At 36.2% G+C, this 27,790-nt stretch overlaps 1 protein-coding gene across 2 annotated transcripts in view; it reads right to left on the reverse strand.

Moving 5' to 3' along the window:
• Positions 1-2,488: 2,488 nt before the first annotated feature.
• The window catches only part of Myt1 (protein kinase, membrane associated tyrosine/threonine 1), a 102,880-nt gene continuing 77,578 nt past the window's right edge, over positions 2,489-27,790 (reverse strand). For both annotated transcript variants that reach the window (XM_090371414.1, XM_090371415.1), the window contains 4 exons: positions 17,892-18,003; positions 6,880-6,963; positions 4,135-4,264; positions 2,489-2,709 (listed from right to left, as the gene is read on the reverse strand). In XM_090371414.1, the coding sequence (XP_090227540.1) occupies positions 2,671-2,709; positions 4,135-4,264; positions 6,880-6,963; positions 17,892-18,003 (365 nt within the window). In that variant the 3' untranslated portion in view covers positions 2,489-2,670. The remainder of the gene's footprint in view (positions 2,710-4,134; positions 4,265-6,879; positions 6,964-17,891; positions 18,004-27,790) is intronic.

Consider the following 27,790-nt stretch of genomic DNA (forward strand, 5'->3'; position numbering starts at 1 on the left):
TTGTAGAATAGATGTGCAGAAATTTCCCTTTAGCCAGCAGGTAGTTGATTGGTGGAACAGGCTTCCATCTTTTGTTGTGGAAGCTAATAGCCTAAATAAATTTAAGGCTGAGCTGGCATTTGGATTCATTCCAGACATTTGGAACGAATGGAGTGGTGAAATGGGAGTTTTTTTTTTTTTCCGGCTGATGCTGCATAAGCTTGCTTTCTTGTATCATATGCCTCTGCTAATGCTAAAAGTGCATATATACACTGATCAGCCAACACATAATGACCATCTACGAAATATGTTGGTCCTCCACGTGCAGCCAAACCAGCTCGTACCTGGCAAGGCGACGCTACAAGATTTCTAAATGTGTCTTGTTGTGGAATCTGGTACCAACACAACCAGCAGATCCTTTTAACTCCTGTGAGGTCTGTGGTTGAAACACCACAGATCAGTTGCTGTTTCAACGCAAACCATGGGATTGATGTTTTTGGAATTTGGAGGCCAGGGCAATACCTGGAATTTTTCATGTTCCACGAACCAATCTTGAACAATCCAGGTGGTGTGGCATGGTTCATTTTATCCTGCTGAAAGATGGCACCCCAGAGGGGAAGACCATTGCCATGACTGGGTGTACCTGGTCATCAATGATGTGTAGGTAGGTGGTAGACGTCCGAGTGCTCAGCAGATGGATGACTGGACCCAGGGTATCGCAGCAGAACATTGCCCAAAGCATGACTCCGCTGCCATCACTTGCCCAGGTAAATGAAACACACGTACCCGGCTGTCCACATGGTTAAAAGGAAATGCAATTCATCACACCAGACGACCTTCTTCCAACCACTCAAGGTCCAGTTTCAGCGCTTGCATGGCCATTGTAGGCACTGTTGCCAGTGAACTGTGGTTAGCTTGGGTACTTGGGGCAGCCTGCAGCTACGCAGCCCCATTTTCAGCATGGTTTGATGTATTGTGTTGTGGCACATTACTTCCGTCACCAGCATTCCAATTACCGATGGGTTGTGCCAGACGCCCTTCTGGCCACGTACCATTAGGGAGGCCTTCACTTACCTCGAGCATCGATGAGCTGTGGTTTCCAACACCTCGCCGGTGGTTTGTGAGTTTTCCCTTCCCAGACCACTTTCGGTAGGTACTAACCACGTCTGACCGTGAGCATCCCACCGGCTGTGACCCAGTCGTCTGGCTATTACAATTTGGCCTTTGTCAAACTCGCTCAAAGCCACTGCCTTTCCAATCTGAAGAACAAGAGTAACAGTAACACTGATTATTGGAGCTCAGTATCAGGTGTTTTTTATACCATGTCCTGACCCGTGCACGAGCCGTAGTTCACCTGCACTTGCTTCGATTTAACGACTCGCTAGTCAATGCTTTGGCTCATCGGTGTGTGTTTATATATATATATATATATATAGTAAAATGCTTATTTATACTAGGTACTAGTTTACTATTTTTTGATTCTTACCATCGAAAACTCCATAGCCATTTTTTAATACTGAAACAGTCATAGCTCTGTAACCATTCAGAACTGGACATGTATTTATACGAACTCCTTTCATTGTTTTCGGGTTGTGAAACGATCCTGAAAGTAAGGCCCCCATGTTATGAAAAACCTTGTATATTAAACATTTCCAAATTGATATTAATTTGTTTGCCCCACTGGTACCTTAGGCAATTGATATAAAACATTATCAAAGAATATTTTCATAATTGTTATAAATGAGAATTTTATCTTCAAGGAGCTATTTCATTTTTCAAAAAAAAAAAAACAAAATACATTAAAAACTTCATGCATTTCTTTTTCTTCCAATAGGGTAACATTTTTATTAAGAATAACCAAATTGCTTTTCAAGATGATCCTTTACTATTGATCATCTTGAAAGACTGAAAAGAATGGAAACTGCAGACATTTCTTAAGTTTGTTTATTTTTTTTTCTTTGAAATGAAAAATTAAAAATTATTTATAGATAAAAAGCATAGAAACAAAAAAAGCAGGCATGCCTCTGATGGGCTTTGTTAGAAGCATACTGGTATGAAATATGTGAAATGCTACAAATGCATAGTCATGAATATTTTAACTTTGCCATTATTTACATAAAATTAAACATTTATCTATTTAATTGCATAAACAAATACAATTTCATTTAAACTAATTTTTTACTTTCAAATGTCATCACCTTTCTCACAAATTTTTCATTTCTTAAGTAAAACCATTTCATTACTATTATTTAGAAAGAGAATCAAAAATAGAATGGGACGGTAAGTAAATTAAGAAACATGTCTGTTGTGAATGATTTTTGATTTCCAATGACAAAAGGCACTTTTTAGTTAAAGTAGAACAAAAGACCAAAAAAAAAAAAAAAAAAAAAAACATTAAAACAATAATAAGATAAAAAGTATTCATATCTGCATATAAGACAAACACTAATAATCCAGTCTTTAGGACCTGGTTCTGTACATCACATAAGATATCTATCTGAAATTTCAATTTACATTATATGGAATATCCAATGTCCAGTTTTTAACAAAAATAAATATCTGTACAAATGTTCTTTTTTAGGACAGTTGACACTCCTTCACACATTCTGGATCATGCGTCCATCTGTTTCCACAATTCTCAGTAAAACATCAGTAAAGTTGCTATTGAATCCACGAAATAGAAAAACTATATTATGTGATATCATCATCTTCAGAATCTGCATCAAACATCTGTAAAAATGAAATGAAAAATTTTACATGCCATTTCACTTAAACTTTTCTCTCTCAATAACCTTTCATAATTTCTTACTTGCAAACACTAGCAACTAATTGTAATCAATTCTCTGAATTTGCAAAAATGCTTGTGCATACAAAATTAGATTAATATTTATATAGTATGAATCAGAGCTGTAATACTCAATATGTTCTACGTTGATAATAATATTAGTAAATTAATAAGAGGAGTTTACCTCAATATAGTACGTGGAACACTTCCGTATGATACCCTCCAGAAATTAAAACGGAAAAAACGAAAAAATCGACAACTTACCGGTACATTAAAGTAAAATATAAATAATTAAAGTAAAATATAAATAATTAAATAATCAATTTAACACAATTCAAAATCAATTCAAAACAATTAAAATTCAAATTAACGCAATTAAAAGAATCTAACGAAAATATTCAAAATGATTTTCCTTCCTGAAGCTGACAATGCTTTTCGACCGACTGTCGTGATCACAGGAATGAAAATTACCGAATCAGGCTAAACCTGCAACTTAAATAGTGATTATGTGTCTTCGCGCATGCGTGTAAAGGTCCACGCATCGGAGATCAAATATGGCCACCGAACATTAACAGAATTCTTGTGTAATTTAATTTCAACGGTTTCTGCAATTAATAGTCGCGTATAATTACGTTGAACGTTAAGTATTTTGGCCTCGTTAAATAAAAAAGTATGTTTTTCGTTAATGGCATGAAAGGCTAATTCTGACGCTGCTGAACGAGAAGCACGAACTGAGGCTTCGTGTTTGAATCGTTTTGAATATTCAAAAATCGTTTTGAATATTTTCGTTAGATTCTTTTAATTGCGTTAATTTGAATTTTAATTGTTTTGAATTGATTTTGAATTGTGTTAAATTGATTATTTAATTATTTATATTTTACTTTAATTATTTATATTTTACTTTAATGTACCGGTAAGTTGTCAATTTTTTCGTTTTTTCCGTTTTAATTTCTGGAGGGTATCATACGGAAGTGTTCCACGTACTATATTGAGGTAAACTCCTCTTATTAATTTACTAATATTAATATTTATAATAAAGAATATAACAGTATTCATTACAATGAATGAAATGTGAAGCTTCATTTTTTTAAAAAAACTTTTGCGATGTCTGGATAGAAACAGCAAAGGAAGTAATCAAGCAGAATCTATGAAAAAATTATTTTAAAGATTTTTAATGTGTAAATGTTTACAAGTGGACTGAATTGCATACAAGAAAAGAAAATTGTTTTATTCTACACATAATTAGCATTTCATATAACAAATATTATGAAATATTTTTTTCTTATTTAAAATAAATTTTATATAATAAGATTAAGTGACAAAAATTAAACGGAGAATATTCAATTTTACATATAAAAAATTATGCTTACCTTCATAAGGTTTTTGGGTCCTATAGCGATATGCATTTCTTCATCTCCTTCATGGCTACCAAAACTATCATGAAATGATGAATTCAGGAAGGAATTTTTCAGGTTAGGACTACCTAAGGATGGACTTAATCTAAAAGAGAGAAATAAGACAATGTTTAAAATAAATTTGGGGAAAAAAAAAAAAAAAAACAGATAAAATCCTAAAAACAGTTTATATATCCTTCTACTCTAAAATAGGTGATATCCGAATAAAATGTGCTAATGAAAGACATGATGCATTCTTACACTAAGGAACTGATATTTCAAAGTGTGATGGCACTATAATGATGTTCCGCTACAAATAAACACTCCCTTTTGAGAAGCCTGTCATCCTTCCTTTTTAATGTAGAGACACCACTCTGACAGAGTCTCAGTGGTTATTACTGTTCTGTATATTTAAACTCAATTCCTTAATCCAAAAATTAAAATTTTTAAATGATTCTGTTCAGAAAGTAAGAGAATAGTTTTAAAAACTAGTTATGTGATGCAGAATGCAATAAATAAATACACATACTGTACCAAATATACTGAAATACTACAAGAATAAGTGCATTTTGTGCAAGTTATCCATATACAAATATTGTCTTGCCAAGGTCAATTCAGTAGCACAGAGACTATAAAAGAAGCTACAGAAGATAGTGATGCCATTTACAACAATAAGCAATGTGAAATGAAATTAACCAAAATGTATATAGAGGGCAGACTAACACAGCACAGGACTCAGATTCAGGGGACATATGGCTCTCATCCAAAACTAATTGGGGTGGAAGAACAGTAACTGTAATCACTGTGCTTTCCACAAGGGTGTTACCATTAGCTCGGCTACTGATACGCTAAAGTCTAAAAACTTCTTCATTTGCAAAATGCTTATTCAGCTTATCAGCAGCCTGTCTAGGGTCTGCTGCAGGGGTTTAGACAAATCAGCAACTAAGGCCATATTGTGCTGTATATAAAAGTAAAAAAAGTAAAGTGCAGCCATTATCAACCCACTGCAGGATGGAAGCCTCCTCAACAATTCATGCTGAGGGAAATGGACCATAATCTGCCACGCTGGTCCAGTGCGGGTTGGCAGATTGACCGTATTCAGCAGTCAGGGGCTTGAACCCCGGTCTACTCAAAGAGCGTGTGTTACTGCACTCCCGCTCCTGACCACTCGGCTACGGAGGCCAACTGTGCTGTATATACTATCTGTAAATTGTGTTCTGTGGTTGATTTTCTGTTTTGGTGGATGAAAAACCAAACCAAAAGGAAAAAACCATGCTACCCTCACCTGAGACAGACTAACTCAGCCGTGTTGTGAAAAAGGCCCATAAAAATTCCTTGCATCATTGATGAAATTCAAACTCAGGTATTTTCCACTTGGTGTGGGGAGGATGGTGATTCCCAACTGTATTACCAATAAGAGCTGTTTGTTTTTGTCTACTATTTGTGGCAGAGCGACTAAAGCCAAGAGGCATCAGAATATTGGGTCTGTAAATTGCATGTATTCTATGATCAGTTTACCTGTTTTATGGAAAAAACCCAAGTTTCATAGAGGAAATAATCACACAACACTCACCCAAGGCTAAATGAGTCACAAAGTCCATAAGTATTCTTCCTTTCCATATGAGATTTAAGCCAAAGCCTCTTTCACGTGATGTGGAGGAAGAGTGATCATAACCACTGTGTTAGCTAAGAGGACTCAAGATATTTAATTTTCTTACTGTTGACATGAAGGCAATGTAGTAAACATAGCTCATATAAGTTTGGTGGGGGGGGGTTATTAATGACAGTAATCAAGGTATGCACTTCAGCATGATTGGATAAATTAAGCTAATGGCAACTGAGGTTTAACATTGATAAATGTAAGATACCACATCTGGGTAGTGGTAATCCCAAAATAATACCAGTTAGATAATACCAAGCTTAAGACAGTTAAGAATGAAAATAGACCTAGGGGTAATTGTATTATTTGACAGAGAGTTCTCTGAGCAGTTTTTTTTTTTTTTTTTTATAGCTAATGCTGTTTAAGCTTTGCTTCCTTCAACAATTTTCTAATTTCTAATACATTATTGCCTTTATGATTTACTTGAAAGTTTATCAGCCGTCAGCTTGGAAATAAGGCAAATTAATTTTTGAAGGGTCTAAACTTTTATTTAAAGATCCAAATGTTCCTGACAGGTATGTATGTGAAGTGCACATTACCTTTAATGAATATGCTGAGTAGCAATACAACAAAATAGTGTAAAAGCTAGTTTTAATTTAAAATTATATTACAATGTTGTAAAAATAAAGTTTTTTTTTTACCTTTTCATGAGGGATAAAATTCTGCAGATTCAAAAATAATTATTAAGCTGATCAGAAGACTTAATATTGGCCTCTTTCTGCTTTTAGAAAATTCATTAAAACCACCTAAATGATTTGCCTAAACACCATATTTCAACAATGTTTTAAGAGATGTAGTTTTTCACTCTGTTAAATGTGCTGACAATGTTTGTTCTTTTAATTAAACTGATGCTTTCTTTTTTGCTATGTAAACTCTCCAGTCCTCATGTCATACATGGATGATCATAAATCTTTATGATAAACAAATGGATATTTAGTTTTATCTAAATTACCTTTTCATATCACTCAGAGGAACACTATAGTAAAGAATAAAAAAAGAAAATAAACATTTCTAAAAAATTCAATAATTCAATAATAATTCAATTTATTTTTGTATATTACCTATTTAGGTTGTCTTCCAATGGAGGCCGCTTTTGAGATCTCCTGCTTTTACTTGCAGGTGTTGAATTTATTAATTTTCCAGGACTATACCAATTTTGAAAATAAAAGTAATGAATATATTAAAATATTTTTAAAGCAAGAATCAAAGTAAATTCATTTATTTAAAAATGAATAAATAAATGTACTCTTTAATTGGATATCTGTATTAAAATATTTCCAAGTGCATTCCTAAAATTATATACATTCAATACTATGAAGAAGTACTGTTTTCATAAGAATATTTGGGGGGGGGGGATTGATTCTTCATTTATCTGCATGATTAAAGTAATGGCAGTTGTTTTGTTTGTTTGTTTGTTATTTGGTTTTTAGGAGCATTAGCAACTAAGGCCATATTGCTCCGAATGGAAGTTGTATTAGGATTTTAGGAGCATTGGTGACAAAGGCCATATTGCTCCTTGTATATTGTCTGTAAATTACATGTGTTCTGAGTTCAATTTTCTGTTTTGCTGGATGAAAAAACATGCTACCCTCACCTACTAAGACCGACTAACTCAGCCATATTGTGAAAAAGGCCCCAAAAATTCCACTGATGGGACTTGAACTCAGGTTTTCTCCACCCAATGTGGGGCGGATGGCGATTCTACTGACTGTGCTACCGCAAGGGCAATGGCAGCTCTGCAATTGGGTATCATATTAGCAATAGTAAAGGCACATGATGCAAGAAAGCAAGCTTATATGGATTCAGCCAAAAAAAAAAAAAAAAAACTTCTAATTTCATCCATACACTGACTCCAAATGTTTGTCTAGTTCTGCCTTGAATCTCTTTAAGCTATCAACTTCTACAATGACAGATGGAAGTTTGTTTCAGCAATCAACCACACGCTGGTTAAAGGCAAACTTCCACACATCTTTCCTCAATTTGAATTTATGCCCTCTCAGGTGATTCTTCTGAGCAAGAGAAAGAATCCCATCAGCATTGAGCATGCTCAAACCATTCAAGGCTTTATACACATCGATCAGATCACCTCGCAGGTGCCTAGTCTCCAGACACTGTAATCTGCAAAACACAAGCCTTTCTTTGTAAAAGCAACCCTTCGTTCCATTCACTAATCATGTTGCCTTTCTCTGTATTCGTTCCAACAGCTCTACATACTTCCTGAAATAAGGCATCCAGACCTGTATACAGTACTCAAGTGTGGCCCGACCATTGCCTTATACAAGGAGATAATCATCTCCTTATCCCTGCTAGAAAAATTCCTGTATATCATTGACAAGACACCATGAGCTACTCTTGCAGACCATCTGCACTGCTCAGAAAACTTCATATCTGCCTGCACAATTATCCCCAGGTCCTTTTCATTCTCTACCGCTGTCAGTGTAGTACCGTCTGCGCAGGCACAGTGGTATCGTCACTGTCCTCCCCACACCGGGTGGAAAAGGCCTGGGTTCGAATCCCGTCGATGATGCGAAGACTTTAATCGGCTTTTTTCACTCCGTGGCTGAGTTAGTTGGTCTCAGACATAGATAGCAAGGTCCCCCCCAGAAATTGTGGTTATTTCGTACAGCAAACAGGCAAATCAACCAGAGAACACAAACAATTTACAGACAAATAAATATATGGGTAGATGTAAGAAATTACGGGTGGCTCTAATATAATAATTTGAATTTGAAAATTTTTCAGTGTAGTACCACACAGTTGATATGTTACTACTGGGGTTACTGCTTCTCATATACAGTACTTTACATTTATCAATGTTAAACTTCAGTTGTCACCTCTCAGCCCATCTGCTCAACTTTTCTAGATCCTGTTGCAGCAGTGTACTGTCAGTGTCCTTAACAACCCTGCCAACTTTCATATTGTCTGGAAACTTGGACATTAAGCCTGATATACCATCATCAATACCATTAATAAATACAGAAAACAACAATGGACCCAACACTAAACCCTGAGGGACTCCACTAATAACATTAGTCCATGAAGAGCAGTGTCCATTGATTACCACACTCTTTCTTCTCCCACTCAACCATCCCTTTATCCATAGCAGCAATTTTCTTCCAATGCCACACTGCTCCAATTTGTGCAGCAGTGTTCCATGTGCAGCAGAATCAAAAGCCTTTCTAAGATCCAAATATATGATATCAAAGTTATTCCCTGCATCCAGTTCTTTTGTGACCACATCATAGTATTCAATCAAATTTGTTCATCAAGAAGTCCCTTAACAAACCTGTGCTGTGTCTGAACTATAGCTGAAGTATTGTCTAGATGATAATGCAGTGCTTCTTTCACCAGTGCCTCCATTAATTTCCCTGGAACAGAAGTTAAACTAACAGGTCTGTAATTACTTGTGACACCCTTTGATCCTCTTTTGTGAATTGGGGTCACATTTGCACATCTCCAGTCCATGGGTACTTCCCCTGAGTCCAAAGAAGCTCTCATAATTATATCTAAGAGTTTGCCATAGTTATATTCTGCAGATTCAAAACTTGCTTACTTCCTTTGCTGCCTCCTTTAATATAAATGGATAGTTCTCATCCACCCCACGTGCCTTTCTTATGTTTAACTTCAACAATTTCTCCTCCACTTTGGTCTCAGTTATTACAAAATCATCTAGCTCACTACCAGAGTTTAATTCACCTCTGAAATTCCCCTCCCTGAATAACTCCTCATGTGTGAATGCTAACAAACTGAATGAGTATTCAGTTTGCTAGCTACCTGAGAAGAATCATCAACAGTTGAACCGTCGGTATCCAGTGGACCAATCTGATTCATCCCCTTCCTTCTAGAGTTTACATAAGTAAAGAACTGTTTGTTGTTTTTCTTTGTATCCTTTGCCAAAGATTTCTCGTAATCTGCCTTTGCCTGCCTAACCTCCTTTGTGACTTGGTTACAGACCAGCTTATATCTATCATAGGCTTCTGTGTCACCCATTAATTTATATGTATCCCATGCATTTTTCTTCTCTGCCACATGTGTCATTAGTTCATCTGACATCCATTTAGGCCTAAACCTTGAACAATATTTCTTAGTTGGTATGAAAAGCCTAATAGCTTCCAAGATTCATTCTTTGAATGCTTCCCATTTTGAATTTGCTGTTGGTAACAACATCAGTTGGTCCCAATGTATAGAATTTAAATACTGTCTCTGACCTCCGTCATCACCTTTAAGAAAGCAAATACCTTTCCCTTTACCCCTGATGGTAGTTACCCCATTGAGTAAATCCCACTTCAGCACACAGTGATCACTACCACCTAGTGGTTCCTTTATCTGCAGATTCTTAATGCATGAAGAATCACTACTGATAATCAGGTCAAGAGTATTACTCCCTCTAGTTGCTTCCCGAACATGCTGCTGTAGAAAACAATCATCCAATAAATCCACAAAAGCCTTGCTAGTGTATGAGCGAACAACCCACAAATTCCAGTCAATATCTGGGAAATTAAAACCCCCCATTATAAGATTCTCTGATTTACTGGCCCACTATTTCCCTGTAGTTGTTTATTATACTCATCAGAGGCATCCACCCTGTCCTTCAAGCTCTCATATAGGCCTATAACAACACTGAGTTGTCGTCTGATTTCCTCACACTCCTTACATAGTGTACACACAAAGACATTTCCCTTGGCAATATCATGTCCCATCCCATCCCTGATTGATCCACAAACATCAAACAAGCCGTACATTTTAAAAGGCTGTGATTCAGAGGATAACTGGCCCCCTCAGTTCTCCCCTGAGCCACAGCACTCCCATTAGCTTGAGCCTTTTGCTTTGCTGCTCTGGTCTCAGTCATAATTTCAATTCAATTTCAAATAAAATTTCAATACAAAATTATAACCCTAAACTTATATCCCAATGCAGTTATAACACTATATACATATTTTTTTTCAGTATCGAGTATTATCTCAGAGTTTCATTATATAACTTCCGTATCTCCTATAAAGTTATATGTATTAATTAATAATGTTACGTTTGTAAAATCTAAGTCATTATATGTATTTAGTTAAAAAAGTACAATTTAATTGACAATGAAGTTTATCATCATAATCATGTTTATCTAATAAGGCTCAAAAACTATTGACTATTGAACTTACTGCAGAATATTTTCTTTAAAATATACATTATTGTATTATATTATATTTTATTTGAAATATATGGAAGCATAACTGCAACAGCATGTGAATAATATGACCAAAAGTATTGACAAACAAGTAGTTGCAAAAACAGCTTTTAATTCAAAAACCTAATATACAACAATGCTAACTTTGGTCTGGTATGATAGCCAAAACTCTCCTGGGCATATTTTCTACTGATTTCCAGTAGGTGCGGCCAAGATTCACCTCCATTCCACCTGCAAGGCAGCCTGGAGCCAGTTTTGAAGGAGGCCAATTTTGCTGTAGCCCAATCTGGTGCTCCAGTGGTAGAAGATGCACCTATCTGATACACCTTCTAACACTGTTCTAGAGTCCATGAATGTTAGAAGCAACACCACACCAAATGCAGTTTTATATCGATGTTGGGTTTATGCACAGCTGCCTTTTACTGTTAAACCCAGGAACATTCAGCTCCCTGTGGATGGTTAATGCACTGATGAATAATCCTGTAGCGCCCTTAACTTGTTCCACGATGCTTTCCTCTTTATGAAGCACACACCTCAAGTTTGTGATGCTGCCAAGACCCTTTCTCATTGAGGTATTATCCAAGTCTCTCATTTTTGAATAACATCTGTCACAGCAGATCTTATAAGGTGCAGATGAGACAAAGTTGCGTGCACAGAAAGGTTACTGATATGGCATCCAGTCAATATTCCATGTTGAAAGTCTACAAGTTCCAATCCACAACCCATATTGGCTTCTAAAGTACTACTGCTGCTGTATAGCAGATCTGTGAGATTTTATACTAGCATGTGCAAAAGCCTTCTAGCACAGAATGCAGTATTCATGGAGGGATGCCCAAATATTTTTGGTCATATTAGTATTAGTATTAGTAACGGCCGTATGGTGCAAGAAAGCCTATGGCTTATGCTGCACCAGCCAAAAAAAAAAAAAAAAATCCGAACAAAACAATGATAAAAACAAAAATTAAATAAATAAATAAATAAAAATAATAAAATGAAATAAAAAAAATAAATAAAAAGGAAATTAATCCTATCATCCTATGCGCTTCCCTTACCCGAAAGTGCTATCCAGATGACCTTTGAATTTCCCCAAACTGTCGGCCTCTACCACCCATGAAGGCAACTTATTCCAGTAATTTATAACTCGCTGGCTAAAATAAAACTTCCTGCAGTCCAATCTAAACATTTCCCCCCGTAACTTGAATTTATGTCCCCTAGTTCTAGCATCATATAATGCACATGCTGTTGCAATTATGCTTCAAGAACTAGGTATAAAAATGATAGCCTTTTATTGTAATCAACAACTTCAATAACTGTGTGTTAACAACAATATAGCACAGCACATGTTCCAATGCATTATATTTCTACAAGTATTAAATAAATATCAAGTTTTGTTTTGAAATAAGTAAAACAGCAACAGAAATGCACAAAAAGGATTAAATTGGATAAATCACAATTTAGGAAACTTCAGAACTCTGCTCACACCAAACTTAAAAGTCCCAAGTTTAAGAAAAAATATATAAATAAAGTCTAAAAAACTTTTTTAAAGCAATTTTCATCAGTTTCTTCACATTCAAACAGTAAGAACTCACAGGTAAGCAGTTCTGTTTCTATCGTTCTGTTAGCAGTCATGAAATGAACTTGGTGGAAACAAACATCACTGTGAAATAGTTAGTTTTAAAATGGCTTAACACATGCAACAAAAAAGCCAACTTCTTAAGCCATTTCACAAATAGTAAAACTTCTGCCATTTTGTACTAAATTATGCACTTTAGCTGCTGATTCCTTGTTTATACTGGTTAAAGGATGGCAACTCACTTTTTTGCTTTTGCCAGAAAATAGCAATGATTCAATGGGGGAAAAACATTTCAACCAGAAATGTTTTTCCCCCATTTTAAAATGGCAGAACCACATAAAAAACTTCCATGTCATGTGCTTCCATTGTTGTATCTTTAAGTATCTTTAAAATGCAAGATGCATTTGGTAACTTTTGGTCAGTCTTTCTGATTTTCACACAAAACTTTTGGTCAGTCTTTCTGATTTTCACACAAAATTTAATGCACATGTTCTGAATTCTTGGATATTCTTAAATGCAATGCATTACAAACACACTGACTTCGTATGGTTGGCACAAATGATTCAAGAAATGAAATGAGCTGTAAACATCATGTTATCCAGAAATGTATCAGATGATTTTTGCTGAAGCTGCATGATCTATAAGAGATATGCATTCGGTCTTGATATGTTTGTAGCCCTTGTAATATATGAATGTTTAGATACCATATACATATGACATATTTACAAAAATTTCATTGTAAGAAGCGAATACAGTGACAGTGATAGGCAGCCTGGCCTGGAACCTGCTTGTTCATAAGACATGCATGTGTCTTACACAGGGTTAGCAGATGCTGCTAGACTAATCCTACTAAGTCCAACAGGAGATCATACAGTGCAATGCATTAAAGGTTTGCAAGTGGCAAGTTCATCAATGCAGCATTTAACAATCTGGATTTTCTCTGAAAGGAACACTTCTCGGAGTGGGGTTTTTTTCAGCAGGAAGAGAACAAAAAGAATGAAGGTAATTGTTATATAAGAAAGAACGTACACAATTTGAAAAAAATTTTCTGGAAGTTTTGGTGCGAGCTGTAGAAAAATATTTTCTGAGCTATTAGCATCACATCTTTTCTTAGTGGGTGATTTGCTGTTCTTTCTTCTTCTCAGTCTGGATGTTTGAATTAGGAATATTCATGTAATGAGACGAAAGGATTTTGGGATGCAAGGCTGCCTTCCTATTGTTGTTGTTTAAGTTGAGGGAGGTTCATTAGTCCTTAAAGACTACTGAGGGAATGTTCCTTAGAGATTACCTAGGTGCCTTCTTTATTACCAAGGTTGTCAAGCTTTTTTAATTTCATAATTCATCTCAAGGTCAGAATGTTGGAAATAAGATATATGTTTGAGGTTGGACTAGATTTAGGTTCTTCCTAGATGAAAGGATTCTCTGCTCGTGCAGTGCCCAGTTTTTCTGCTTGATAGGGTTATTAAAGTAGCCTAGACTGCATTGTTAGGCACCCTGTTTTTTTTTTTTTGTTGATGGAGTAAGCTTGCAAAATTTTATTGGGAGGAATGAGAAGGAAGTGAATGCAGGAAATATTACGTAATATTGAAAACAGTGGGAATCAGAGGTAGAGGAATGGTAGAACTCCCTCTGTTTCTGTTATATTTAGACCTAGCTTTAATTGGAAAAGAAATACTTCCAAGAATTCTCTTCTTTGTATGGTACACGGCATTTTCAACCTCAAGTATCCAACCCTAAAATATGATACTATTAGTCATTTCTATTTCCAAGTTTATTTCAAATGTCTTGTGCTGACAGCACATGAAATTTAAAAATTATTTTCAAAATTATGCATTCACACATATACAAGGTGCGGAAATAAAGTTCCTAGAGTGGTATAATAAAAACCCAAACCCACCCATCAACACACACCCACCCACACACAGTGGAGAAGCTAAAAATAGGTTTTTTTTTTTTTTTTTTTTTTAACCATCCAAAATAATCACCACCTGCTTGAATGCATTTATTACACTGTTCTGAAAGTTTCTGAAAAAAAAAAAAAAAAAAAAAGGCTGCAGTGTCCAAAGAGATCATGTTCAGCTCAGTGGTTATTGTGCTGTGTTTCATCAGAAATGTCTTTGCAAGTGCGGAATGAGTAAGGGCACTGTCCTGCAACAAGAACCAGCTGCCTTTCTCTCGAAATTATGGCCTCACCAGGAAATGCACTTCACTAGTCTTTGAAGCACTTGTACACAGAATGGAGGATTGACTCTCTCCCCTTCAGGTACAAATTCCATGTGAATCACAACATTTGCCAAAAAAACATGACTGGCATCATCTTGATCCTGGACTTCTGCAAACGAACCTTTTTGGGAATTGGTGTTGATTTTGAACTCCACTGCATGTGCTGACATTTGTATCTGAGTCGTACTGAAACACCCAACATTCATTTCCAGTGACTATACAGTCACTGGATGAAGTCTTACCATGATGACACTTTGTTTTTTCTGTTCATTTGTGTGGCTGTGCAGCACAAATTATGCACACACAGCTTCCTTCTTCCTAAATTTTCATGCAAAATTTGACAAATCATCTCTTTTTCATATCCAACTCATCAGCCATCATTCTGAGGGTCAAACAACGATCCCTTGCCATAATTTTATATTTCATACATTTCGAACATAACCACAATAGCACCAGTCTGAGAACTTTATTGCTACACCTTGTATGTTTATGCTGACACACATTATGCATAAATATTTACAAAAAATAACAATAACTAAAAAAATATACACCCACACAGATACATATAATATACATATTATACGTTTTTGGAGTAGTAACTTCTGTGATGTGTAGTGTGGCCACTAACCCAAAAAAAGTTGTAAGAACATTTATACCGCACATAATTACTCTGCAAAAAATCAAAAAATCTGCATAACATTTCACTTTGGAATTGTTCTAGTAAAACTATCTGTATTTAGAGAAGTAGAGTAAATTTCAGTCATTAACCCTGAACTAAAAACCTCTGCACAAACAATTTTTGTCTTGCACCTGAGAGGTGCAGTAAAAGTACTGACAGGTTGTTTAATGATGAACATGTAAGCATTTGGTTTAAATATTCCTCAATCACCTGATCTAGCAATAAATGAAACTACTAGAAATAGTAATGATGTGCACCTGGTATGGGATTTGGAAGCAAGTCTTACTTGCATCCAAATCCTGTAACATGTACACATTACCGTATTTCCCCATATAAGATGCACCTTAATTTTGGGGCCCGAAATTTGAAAAAAAATGTATTACATAAAGTTATTGAACTCAAGTTTTATTCATCATAAAATTCATACAACTCCTCATCACTGTCAAAACTCCCATCCATTAGCTTGTCCTCATCTGTGTCTGATGACGAATCACTATCTTCATATATTGCTTGTTTTTTTGTTATTTGGTTTTTAGGAGCATTAGCAACTAAGGCCATATTGCTCCAAGATATGCGGTTGTCATTCCTTGACCTTTCCGCATCCTCCGTATTTGGTGGTGACGGGCTCGAACCCCGGTCTAATCAAGAAGCGTATGCTGCTCCTTCCCACCTGGCTACGGAGGCGCCATTCATATATTGCTTCGTCCTCAGTTCCATCTATGGCATTTGAAATGCCACACTTCTTAAATGACTTGACAACGATCTCAATCTTGATATTATCCCAGGATCTTTTCACCCGGGTACAAACTTCTCCTATAGTTGGTTTCTTCACTCTTCCTGATGGTGTCAAATTGTCCCCAGAAGACTTCATCCATTCGTCTCTCATGGCAGCTTTGAAGGGTTTGTTAATGCTGACATTAAGTGGTTGGAGCTGGGATGTCAAGCCTCCAGGTATGACGGCAAGTTTTGTTTTTTGCTCTGCAGCAATCTTCTTTGTGTTTTTGTTATGTGTGCCCTGAACTAATCAAGCACCAATAGGGCAGGTTTGCGTAAGAGCCCACCTGGTCTCCTGCTGCAAACTTTCTCAAACCAGATCTTCATCCCATCCTGATCCATCCAACCTTTGTCATGAACGTGGACAATCACTCCTTGAGGAATGTCTTCTTTTGGCATTGTTTTGTGTTTGAAAATCAGCATAGGAGGCAGCTTGGTTACGTCGGCACAACAAGCTAGAACAACTGTATAATGGCTCTTTTCATGTCCACTTGTCTTCACAGTTACAGTTTTCACCCCCTTCTTATCAACAGTTCTGTTACTTGGGACATCAAATTGAAGGGGGACTTTGTCCATATTTGCAATCTGTCCCAACTCAAACTGATGTGTCTTCCAACATTGAATGACAAAACGATGAAATTCAAGGACCTTCTGCTCATAGCTTTCAGGCATCTTTTGGGCAAGTCTGGTGCATGTACGCATGCTTAGTCCATTCCGTTTCATGAACCTGAAGCACCAATTGTGTCCTCCTTTGAAATCAGTAACTTCTTTTTCATCAGCAATTCTTCTTGCCTCATGCTGAACCATCTTTGTGGACACAGGAATTCCAATTGCCCTTTGCTCTTCAATCCATATCTTCAATTCCCTCTCTAAATCAGGCCATTTTGCTGACTTGCCTCTCATGGGCTTCTTCTGCCGTGGCGTTTTCAGTAGGGTTTCTTCTTCCCATAGCCAGTCTCGGATTGTTTTCTCAGTTGGAGGAGGACCAAACTTACGTTCAGCAGCACGATTTACATTCACTTTTGCAAACTGGATCACTTTTAACTTGTATTCAGCACTGTACGAAAATCTTTTCTGAGCCATTTCTGGGCAGAATGTGGCAAAACGTAACCTAATATACTGGTAACAAGTGCAAAACAATGAGTGCAAAGACAACAAGCGCAAAAAAGCAGGAAATGCAAGTAAAAAAATCTACAACCACTGTATAAGACGTACCCAGTTTTTAGAACCCAATTTTTTCGAAAAAGGGTGCATCTTATACATGGGGAAATACGGTATGTTGTTGTTGTTATTTGGTTTTTAGGAGCATTAGCAACTAAGGCCATATTGCTCCGGGGATATACAGTGGTCATTCCCTGACCTTTTCGCATCCTCCATATTTGGTGGTCACGGCTCGATGTACACATTAGTTCAACTGCTCTACAGTTTTATGATGAGTTCACTGGAGAGTTCCTTATCATCAATAAAGAGAATCAGGAACTTGTTAGAGGTGACAATCAGGAATGAGGGAATTGGGTTTTTTTTGCATAATTCTCTTCCACAATTTAAAAGCATACATACATTTTTCACAGCACTCTGTTTGAATAAGGGTATCTGATATATACCAATACTTATGAATTAAAAAATTTCAGAATGTTCTGTTTCTCACCTTGAAAAACTAAAACTTCCATTTCGACTATCGCCCGATGTAGATGTATCAGACAGTGGCATAGCTAGTGAGTTGCGGGAACTATTAATGATGTCATCGTCAAACACTTCATCTAATGTGGATAAAAAGTTAATATTAACCATAGTATGACAAGACAATATTATTTTAAGTGAAAAGAAAATAATTCTGGCTAATTATCTGTTATTTCTAATTGTGTACACTACAAAAGTACAAAAACTATAACACTATAATGTAAGATGTTCAAAACATTGTAACACAGTATAGTGTGACAGTACAATTTCCAATTTTATCAGGTGGCCAGTCTAAGAAATCAAAGCTAAAATATCTCAAAATCTCTTCATTAACTCTACAGGATTTTTTTTTGAGTTTAGTCATATTTATATTTTATAAAACAGAAAGGATCAGATTAAAAATTTTTTTTTTCCATCAAAATTTATTACGAACAGGCATTCCTCAATCTGTATTACTCTGATTTCTGCCTTTCTGCTTAAATATCCATAAAAAATTATAAGCCCTCCCTGGTATATCCTCTCTCTCACCTGTGAATCCAACTAAACAGTTGATGATAAGTTCATATGATCACTCACAAAAGTAAACAAGTATATGGCACAAAACCAACTTTCGAAAAAAAAATAAATAAATAAAAAAAAAATATATAGAATGGTTTGTGGCTTATTATTTCTGCCCAGCCGTTAGTAAAGACTGCACAAAAAACAACCTTACAAAGTGTTGCTACTCTTGGATAATGCTCTAAGGCAACTACAAGGCATCTAGATACTGAAGATATTTTTCTGAAGGCAAAGTTAAGATTGTTTTCATATCAACAAAAACAAGTGCAATGTTACAATTTATTTATTGCATTAGGGTGCCACCATTACCACATTATACATTACCACAGGCGAACATTTTCCAGAGCAATTAGCAAAACTGCAGGTGAAGGAGGGCTCCAAATTTAAAACAATTTTGGATGAAATTCAGAATCCTTAAAGCATAAATATCACTGATTAAAACATGAGTAATGTTTCATCCAAATGTATCAATGGCGTCTGGAAGAAACTATGGCCAGAATGTTGTAGCAACTTAGGAGGATTAAAAGAAACAGTGACAGTTGCTGAGCTTGGGTTTTCAGAGATTACGTAAATAGACAAACAGATGGGCTTTGGTGAACTGGAGAAAGATAATGTTGAAGAAATGATTGCTTCACATAATGAGACACTGACAAATGAAGAACTGATACAGATGGATAAACTGAGACCAGAATACCAATGGGGATGTAGATGAAGTAGGAACTACTTTAAGTAGTTTTAGTATAGTTTTTATGTAACAAAAACTCATCATCATCACACTCTAAAGGCTTTGCCTCGTCACTGAAACTATACATCTCTGTCTACTGCTGAATGTTTCATTTCCTCATATCCCCTAAAGTTCATCTTCCTCATTAGGTTTTCCAAAATTTTCTTCCTTGGTCGTCCCTTTCCTTTCTTTCTCAATATTTTTCCTTCTGAGATATTCATCGAAAATTTGTTGTCTTAGGGTGTGTCCTAAAAATTTAGATTGTCTTTTTCTGCCATCATGAGTAGCTGCCGCTTTTCTTGCATTTCGTTCAAGACAGATTCGTTGGATCGTCGCTCGGTCCAGCTAATCCTCAACATCCTCCTCCAGACCCACATCTCCAATGCCTCCAGTCTCTTGATATCTTGCTTGCATAATGTCCAGGTTTCACTTCCATATAGCAGCACACTCCAAACGAATGACAGCAAACTTTTTCCTGGTCTCCCTGTCAATGTGTCTGCTGGTTAGAATATTTTGCTTGTTACGGAAAGCTTTCTTGGCAAGGGTGATTCTTCTTCTGATCTCTGTAGCGCACTGGTTGTCCTTGGTAATGAAATTCGCCAAATAACAAAACTGTTTCACTTGTTCCACTTTGTTGTTCCCCATTTTGATGTTTGTTTGAAGTTGTTCATCATTCTTGGTGACGACAAGTATTTTAGTTTTTTGTGCATTTATCTTTAGAAGTGAATCTTGTCGCCGTAATGATAGCCTTTACAACATCTTACACAGCTACTGCTCTGAGTCGGCTAATAATGCTATGTCATCCATTAATCTTGATACCCTTTGCTTCCTGCTTCATTTTTGTTATGGATTCCTCGTTGAACATGTTGAAAAGGTACGGGGATAAAGAGCAACACTGCCTCACACCTCTCCTGATCATTGCTTCCTTTATGGTACCATTAATATCTATTTCAGTACATTGTGTCTTGTACAGGTGCAGGATAAGCCTTCTATCTCTCCGGTCCAGGCCAAAGTTTTTCATGACTCTGAACAACTTATGTTATCAAACAACTTACGTCTTCCAATTTACGTTATCAAAGGCTTTTTATATATCAACAAAAGCAATGTATGTTCTCCTATTCATTTCTATTCTTCTTTCAAGAATTGTTCTCATTGCTAGAGCGCCTCCCTTGTCCCACATCCAGTTCTGAAGCCAAACTGATCTTGATCGATGACCTTTTCTGTTCTTTTCTTGATCCTGTTCTTCACTACATTCAAGATGATTTTGGATGCATGGGACAGTAGGGTTATAGTCCTGTAATTGGCACAGTCATTAGCAATTCCTTTCTTTGGAAGAGTGATTGTTCTGCTTTTATTAAAGTCATCTGGGATTTCACCAATTTCATAATTTTTTTGTATCATTTGATAAAGCCTATCTTTCATGTCTCCTCCCATATTCTTGAGTTGCTCCACCTGGATATTGTCTGCTCCTGCTGCTTTCTTGTCCCTTAATTAACTTAATGCTAAATTAAATTCACTCATTGTAATTGTTGGGCCTTTAGCATCCTCTTCCACCTTGTCTTCTGTTTCAATATAGTTGTTCTCATCAATTGTTTCTTCTCCACAGTAGAATTCTTCTAGATATTTCTTCCAATGCTCACCAATTTCCTCTGGGTTCATCAGTAGGTTTTCTTGTTTGTTTTTAATCATCGTGCTCCTCATTTTGGGATTGTATTGTAATGACTTAATCTTTCTATATGCTTTGTCTGTTCTTCCCTTTGTCAAGTCCTTGTCAATGTCTTCTGCCATTTTATTCATCCAGTCTTGTTTTGCTTCCCGACATTTGGTTGTAATTAGGTTCTTTGTGTATCTATAGTTCACCTGACCTTCCTCTGTGGGTGTTTTCCTATATTTGTTACGTCTTTGTATGAGTTATAGTATTTCTTCAGTGATCCATGGTTTCCTTGGACCAAAGCTCCTCTTTCCTAATGTCTCCTGCATTACTTTTAATATACCTTGCTTTATCCAATCCCAGTTGATTTCTCCTGTTATGTTAGCTATGATTTCATTTGTTTTCTCTTCGTAATTCCTCTTAGCATGTTTATATTGTAATTTATCCAAATCCTAGCTAGTCCTTCCAATTCGTTTGAATATCTTAAATCTAAGATTGCACTTTGCCATCACGAGACAGTGGTCACTGTCAGCTTCTGCTCCAGGATAACTGTGGCTCAACTTAATTTGATTGCAGTATCTTGTCTTGACTAGTATGTAATCAATTTGATAGTGATGTATGTCACCTGGTGCTCTCCAGGTGTACCTTCTTCTCTGTGGTACTTCAAATAAGGTATTGGTTGTCACCATATCATACTGTTCACAGAAGTTGAGCAGCCTGTCACCTCTGCTATTCCTGTTTCCCAGTCCAAACTTCCCAACTCCTACTCTATCATATTGTGATCCGACCACGGCATTGAAGTCTCCCATGATTACAATGTTGTCACTATCCTTTGTCAATCTCAAGAGATCTTCGATTTTCTGATACATCTCTTCTATTTCCTGGTCCTCACTGTTAGATGTTGGGAAGTACACCTGGATAATTACTAGGTTTCTCAGTGATGTGTTCATTTTCACCATCAGTAGTCTGTCATCTACATGGTAGGTATTCATAACGTTCTTTGCCCAGTTTTTCTGGATTAGGATACCAACACCATTCTGTCCAGTTTCTGTACCTCCACTGTAGATCATTCTGTGCTCATTGCTGAAGAAATCACCATTATCTTGCCATCGGGTTTCACTCAAGCCCAAGATGCCCATTTCCCTATCACGCATCATCCTTTTCACCTCTTCCAGCTTCCCCAATCTCAGTAGAGTTCATACATTCCACGTCCCAAATACTATGCTTAAAAAAAAATAAAAAGATCCCATTCAACTGTCACTGACCAAATTTCTCATTATTTCTTCATGGAGTTGTGAGAAGACAGAAAACTCCACAAATGAGTCCTTGTGGAGGTTGAACAGCTGAATATAAAGATACATCTGAAAAATTTTTAAAGCCTATTCACATAAGCAAAAACACCAAGTGATAAGCTTTACATTTTAATTGTTTTAGTGAATATTTTAAATTATGCTTCTAGTGATTAATGTGCTGTATGAGATATATATATATATATATATATATATATATATATAGAATATTATTAGAAAAAGTAAATCAATCCAATAATAAGAATACCATCAGGGACTTAAGAAAACGCAAAAAAAAAAAAAAAAAAAAAATTATTATTATCGCTTTTTACCGACAATCTAGATGACTTCAACTGGGGCCAACCACCCAGAATGAAGGCAAAAAACGACAAGAAGTTCTCTGTTTCTGTGATGATCAATATATGCTAAGTAATTTAAATCTAAACCAAATATAAACCAGTATAGGCCGAATATAAATCGAATGAAGATAATTAATTAAGAAAAAATTTTGAAATATTAGAATCAAAGGTAAGAAATATAAGTAAAATATAAATGTAAGCATATATTAATCATCGTTGACCCGACAGAGAACGTAATTTAATGATTAAAATAAGATTAAATATATAATACATACTACATTTGACCGTATCTAGGACATAATGTAATAGTCGTCAAAATAATAAGTGGTGCCCCCTATGTGATGGATATATGCTTACATTTATATTTTACTTATATTTCTTACCTTTGATTCTAATATTTCAAAATTTTTTCTTAATTAATTATCTTCATTCGATTTATATTCGGCCTATACTGGTTTATATTTGGTTTAGATTTAAATTACTTAGCATATATTGATCATCACAGAAACAGAACTTCTTGTCGTTTTTTGCCTTCATTCTGGGTGGTTGGCCCCAGTTGAAGTCATCTAGATTGTCGGTAAAAAGCGATAATAATAATTTTTTTTTTTTTTTTTTTTTTGCGTTTTCTTAAGTCCCTGATGGTATTCTTATTATTGGATTGATTTACTTTTTCTAATAATATTCTATAAACATTATGGGTGTATTGCATGATTGCTTGCAACTGCCTTAACCCATAAATATTAGTTATTGTCTTTTAACTTTCTTTCCTTTTATCACTAATATAACTATTAATACATATATATATATATATTTTGTTCCTACCAAGACTATATGGAAAGTACCATGTTTATGGTAACAATAGCTTTGTAAAAATAGAGTAACAGCAGTATATGGTTTGATTCTGAATGTTCAAGAATAAATTATCTATTTATAACACTGTGTTTATAGAAAAATAACCCTTTTTTGCTTAACATTTTCCACTAAACCAATTAAGGATGTAAATCATGGGTGCCAGTACATCAAGTTTAATAACCCATAAGCTTGTTTATATGTTCATGAAAGGGAAAGGTTTTTGCTTTCGTAAAGGTTACTACAGTTGTCTGAGACAGGCTTTAAATTCTAAATTTATTCAAGGATGTAGAGCTTAGCCATACAGTGGGACCAACTGATGATGTTATCAACAGCAAATTCTAAATGGGAAGCATTCAAAGAATTAATCTTGGAAGCTACTAGGTTTTCATACCAACTAAGAAATACTGTTCAAGGTTTAGGCCTAAGTGGATGTTAGATGAATTGATGAGGCATGTGGCAGAGAAGAAAAATGCATGGGATATATATAAATTATCAGGTGACAGAAGCATATGGTAGATATAAGCTGGTCTGTAATCAAGTCACAGATAAGGTTAAGCAGCCAAAGGCAGATCACATGAAATCTTTGTCAAAGGATGCAAAGAAACACAGCAAAGAGTTCTTTATTTATGAAAACTCTAGAAGGAAGGGGATAAATCAGATTGGTCCACTTGATATCGATGGTTCAACTGCTGATAATCCTGCTCAGGTAGCTGAAAAACTGAATGAGCATTTTGCATCTACATTCACACATCAGGAGTTATTCAGGCAGGTGGATGCCAGAGGTTTATTAAACTCTAGCAGTGAGGTAAATGATTTTGTAATAACTGAGAGTGAAGTGGAGGAGAAATTGTTGAAGCTAACATAAGAAAGGCACCTGGGGTGGATGGGATCTATCCAGTTATATTAAAGGAGGCAATAAAAGAAGTAAGAAAACCTTTAGCCATAATTATGAGAGCATCCTTAGAGTCAGGGGAAGTCCCCATGAACTGGAGATGTGCAAATGTGACCCCAATTTACAAAAGAGGATCAAAGGGGGGTAACACAAGTAATTACAGACCTGTTAGTTTAACTTCTGTTATGTGAAAAATAATGGAGGCACTGGTTAAAGAAGCACTGCAGGATCATCTAGACAAGACTTCAGCTATAGTTTGGACACAGCATTGGTTTGTTAAGGGGATTTCTTGATAGACAAATTTGACTGGATACTATGATGTGGTCACAAAGGAACTGGATGTAAAAAATAATTTTAATATCATATACTTGGATCTTAGGAAAGTTTTAATACTGTTGCACATGGAAGACTACTGTACAAATCGGAGCAGTATGGCATTAAGGACAAATTCCTGTTATGGATAAAGGGATGGTTGAGTGGGAGAAGACAGAGGGTGGTAATCAATGGACACTGCTGTTTGTGGACTAATGTTATTAGTGGAGTCTCCCAGGGTTCGGTATTGTGTCCATTGTTGTTTTCTGTATTTATTAATGATATTGATGAAGGTATATCAGTCTTAATGTTTAAGTTTGCAGACAATACAAAGGTTGGCAGGGTTGTTAATGAAAATAATGACAGTACACTACTGCAACAGGATCTAGAAAAGTTGAGCAGATGGGCTGAGAGGTGACAACTGAAGTTTAATATTGACGAATGCAAAGTACTGCATATGGGTAGCAAAACTGAAGAGAAACGTACAAACTGTGTGGTACTACATTCAGGGTGGTAGAGAATGAAAATGACCTGGGGATAATTGCGCAGTCAGATATGAAGTTTTCTGAGCAGTGCAGATAGTCTGCAAGAGTAGCTTATGGTGTCTTGTCAATGATATACAGGAATTTTTTAGCAGGTATAAGAAGTGATTATCCCCTTGTATAAGGCAATGGTCAGGCGACATCTTGAGTACTGTATACAGGTCTGGAAACCTCAATTTACGAAGGATGAAGAGCTGCTGGAATGAGCACAGAGAAGGGCAACTAGATTATTGAATGGAACGAAGGGTTGCTGTTATGAAGAAATGCTTAAAGGTTTTGCAAATTACAGTGTCTGGAGACTAGGCACTCTATGAGATAACCTGATTGAGGTGTATAAGGCCTTGAATGGTTCGAGCAAGCTCGATGCTGCTGGGGTTCTTCCTCTAGCTCAGATTATTTGCCTGAGGGGACATAAATTGAAATTGAGGAAAGACAGTTGTAAAATAGATGTGGAAATTTGCCTTTAGCCAGGTGGTGGTTGATTGCTGGAACAAACTTCCATCTGTTGTAGAAGTTGACAACTTAAATAAATTCAAGGTAAAACTAGGCAAACATCTGGAGTAAATGGATGTATGAAGGGTTGTATTTTTTTTTTTTTTTTTTTTGGCTGATGCTCTATATGGTTGCATGCTTGCTTTCTTGCATCATATGCCTCTACTAATGCTTTTTTTTTTGTCCTCGCCTTTTCCCATTATTATATGGGGTCAGCGTTTTTATTGCTTTGGCATGCAATTTTTACGGATGGATGCCCTTCCTGACGCCAATCCTCACCCTTTATCCAGGCTGGAAATATGCGGTGGTCATTCCCTGACCTGCCGCATCCTTCGTATTTGGTGGTACGGGCTCGATTAGACCAGGGTACTTTGGTGGTACCCCAGTCTAATCAAGAAGCGTGTGCTATGCACTACTGCTCCTGCCCACCTGGCTACGGAGGCACCTCTACTAATGCTAATACTAGTGTTCAATAATTGAGAAATTCTGTTATATCAAAAGAGTGGTTATTGTAAATCAGTTTAAAGACAATACACAACAAATAAGGGCATAGAATATATACAGGTCGACCATCACTAATCCGGAAGCGCTGGCACCTGTGAGGTGCTGGATTAGTGAGTTTGCCAGATCACCAGTGGTTATTTTAGCACATACAGTTTACCCAACAGCTAACCAACTTATCCTACCTTTAACACGTTGACTACCAAGGGAGAAAAAAATTCCCCAGGGGACAAAAAATATTTAGCAAATAATTTGATTAGTAATTCTAAAATAAATATTATAATGTCAGTGTCATTTTTCGCTTAAAATATCAAAAAAAATATAGTATTTTTTTATGTCGCATATATGTGACCCAGTAGGTTACTTTATTTCTTGAGAAGCCATGTCGGCCACATATGTGTGACGCTATTACGGCATACATATGAAGGTCGTTTGTGATTAGTTTATTGCACGCGAGGCGAGCACAGCAATAAAACTAATTGCAATAAAATAAACTCTCAAATGTTGCAATAAGTTTGTCAGTATTGGGAGATTTTGTGAAAACAAGTTCGTTAGCACACTGTATTATCCATCATATAGTTTGTACAAGTGTGTTGTAAAAAAAAAAAAAAAAAAAAAAAAAAAACTAAAAAGGAATGGCTAAAAGAAAACTACTAAAATAAGAGGAACTGAGAGAAACTGCTGGAATTTACAATTAAGCAGAGTTAAACTTCTCACAGACACACACCGCTGTCTAGTTTTTTCAGAAGTTCAACTTTATCTGTTATGGACAATGTACGGTGTTTCTTTGTTTTTTTTATGTAAACCCCAAACACGAGAGGTATTAGAACCTATAGTACTTAGTACTGTGCTTGGGTTGGAGATTGAGAAGACGAAAGAAGATATTTGTTGATGTTGGACTTGAACTTCTGTAGACTGTAATTTTCAGGAAATACGTATGAAGGAAGGTTGTTCCAGAAAACAGCAGTTGAACAAATAAACAAAGATGATGAAAAGTTGGTTCTGTGAGTTTGAAGTTGGACAGTAAATGGATGTTGGCTGGTGGCGGCGCATGTTTGGACTGTTTTGAAAGAGAGAGAGAAGGAATTATAAAAGCCAATTCAGAAGAACAGTGCCCATGGAAGTATCTGTAGAAGAGGCATATAGCAGAAACAAGTACGTCTATGAGATAGCGAGTGGAGAGACTCTGTTAGAGAGGAGTCATTAATTAACCTAACTGCCCTCTTCTGTTCCCACATCTAGGGGCACCGCCACAGATGTAGGAACAATATTCCATGGTAGGACGAATTTGTGATTTGTACAGAGTGAACAGCTGTTTGGAAGAAAAGTAACGGCGAGAGCAAAAGAGAAAACCAAGTTTTTAGATGCAGACAAAGTAATATTTGTAATGTGCTTGTGCCAAGAGAGATTAGAAGTCAGGGTAATCCCCAAAACAGATATATCATTTAGCCCAGAAATCGGAGTGTCACCAAAGATAAGCATAGGAGCAGAATAATCTTTTTTGTGAGATATAAGACAAGACTGAGTTTTAGAAGGATTGAAATCAACTAAGTTGTCTTTGCCCTACTGGATAATTACCTGGAGATCGGCATTTAAGGAATTGGTAGCAGATATTCAAGAAGTTGAAGCTGATTGAGCAGGGCAAAGTTTCTCAAAATGGAAAGTGGATGCAATATGTCTAATGTCAACAAATAT

The sequence above is a fragment of the Mastigoproctus giganteus genome, chromosome 4 (genome assembly GCF_048544385.1).
Source record: "Mastigoproctus giganteus isolate SK-2022 chromosome 4, ASM4854438v1, whole genome shotgun sequence".
Lineage (NCBI taxonomy): Eukaryota > Metazoa > Arthropoda > Arachnida > Uropygi > Thelyphonidae > Mastigoproctus > Mastigoproctus giganteus.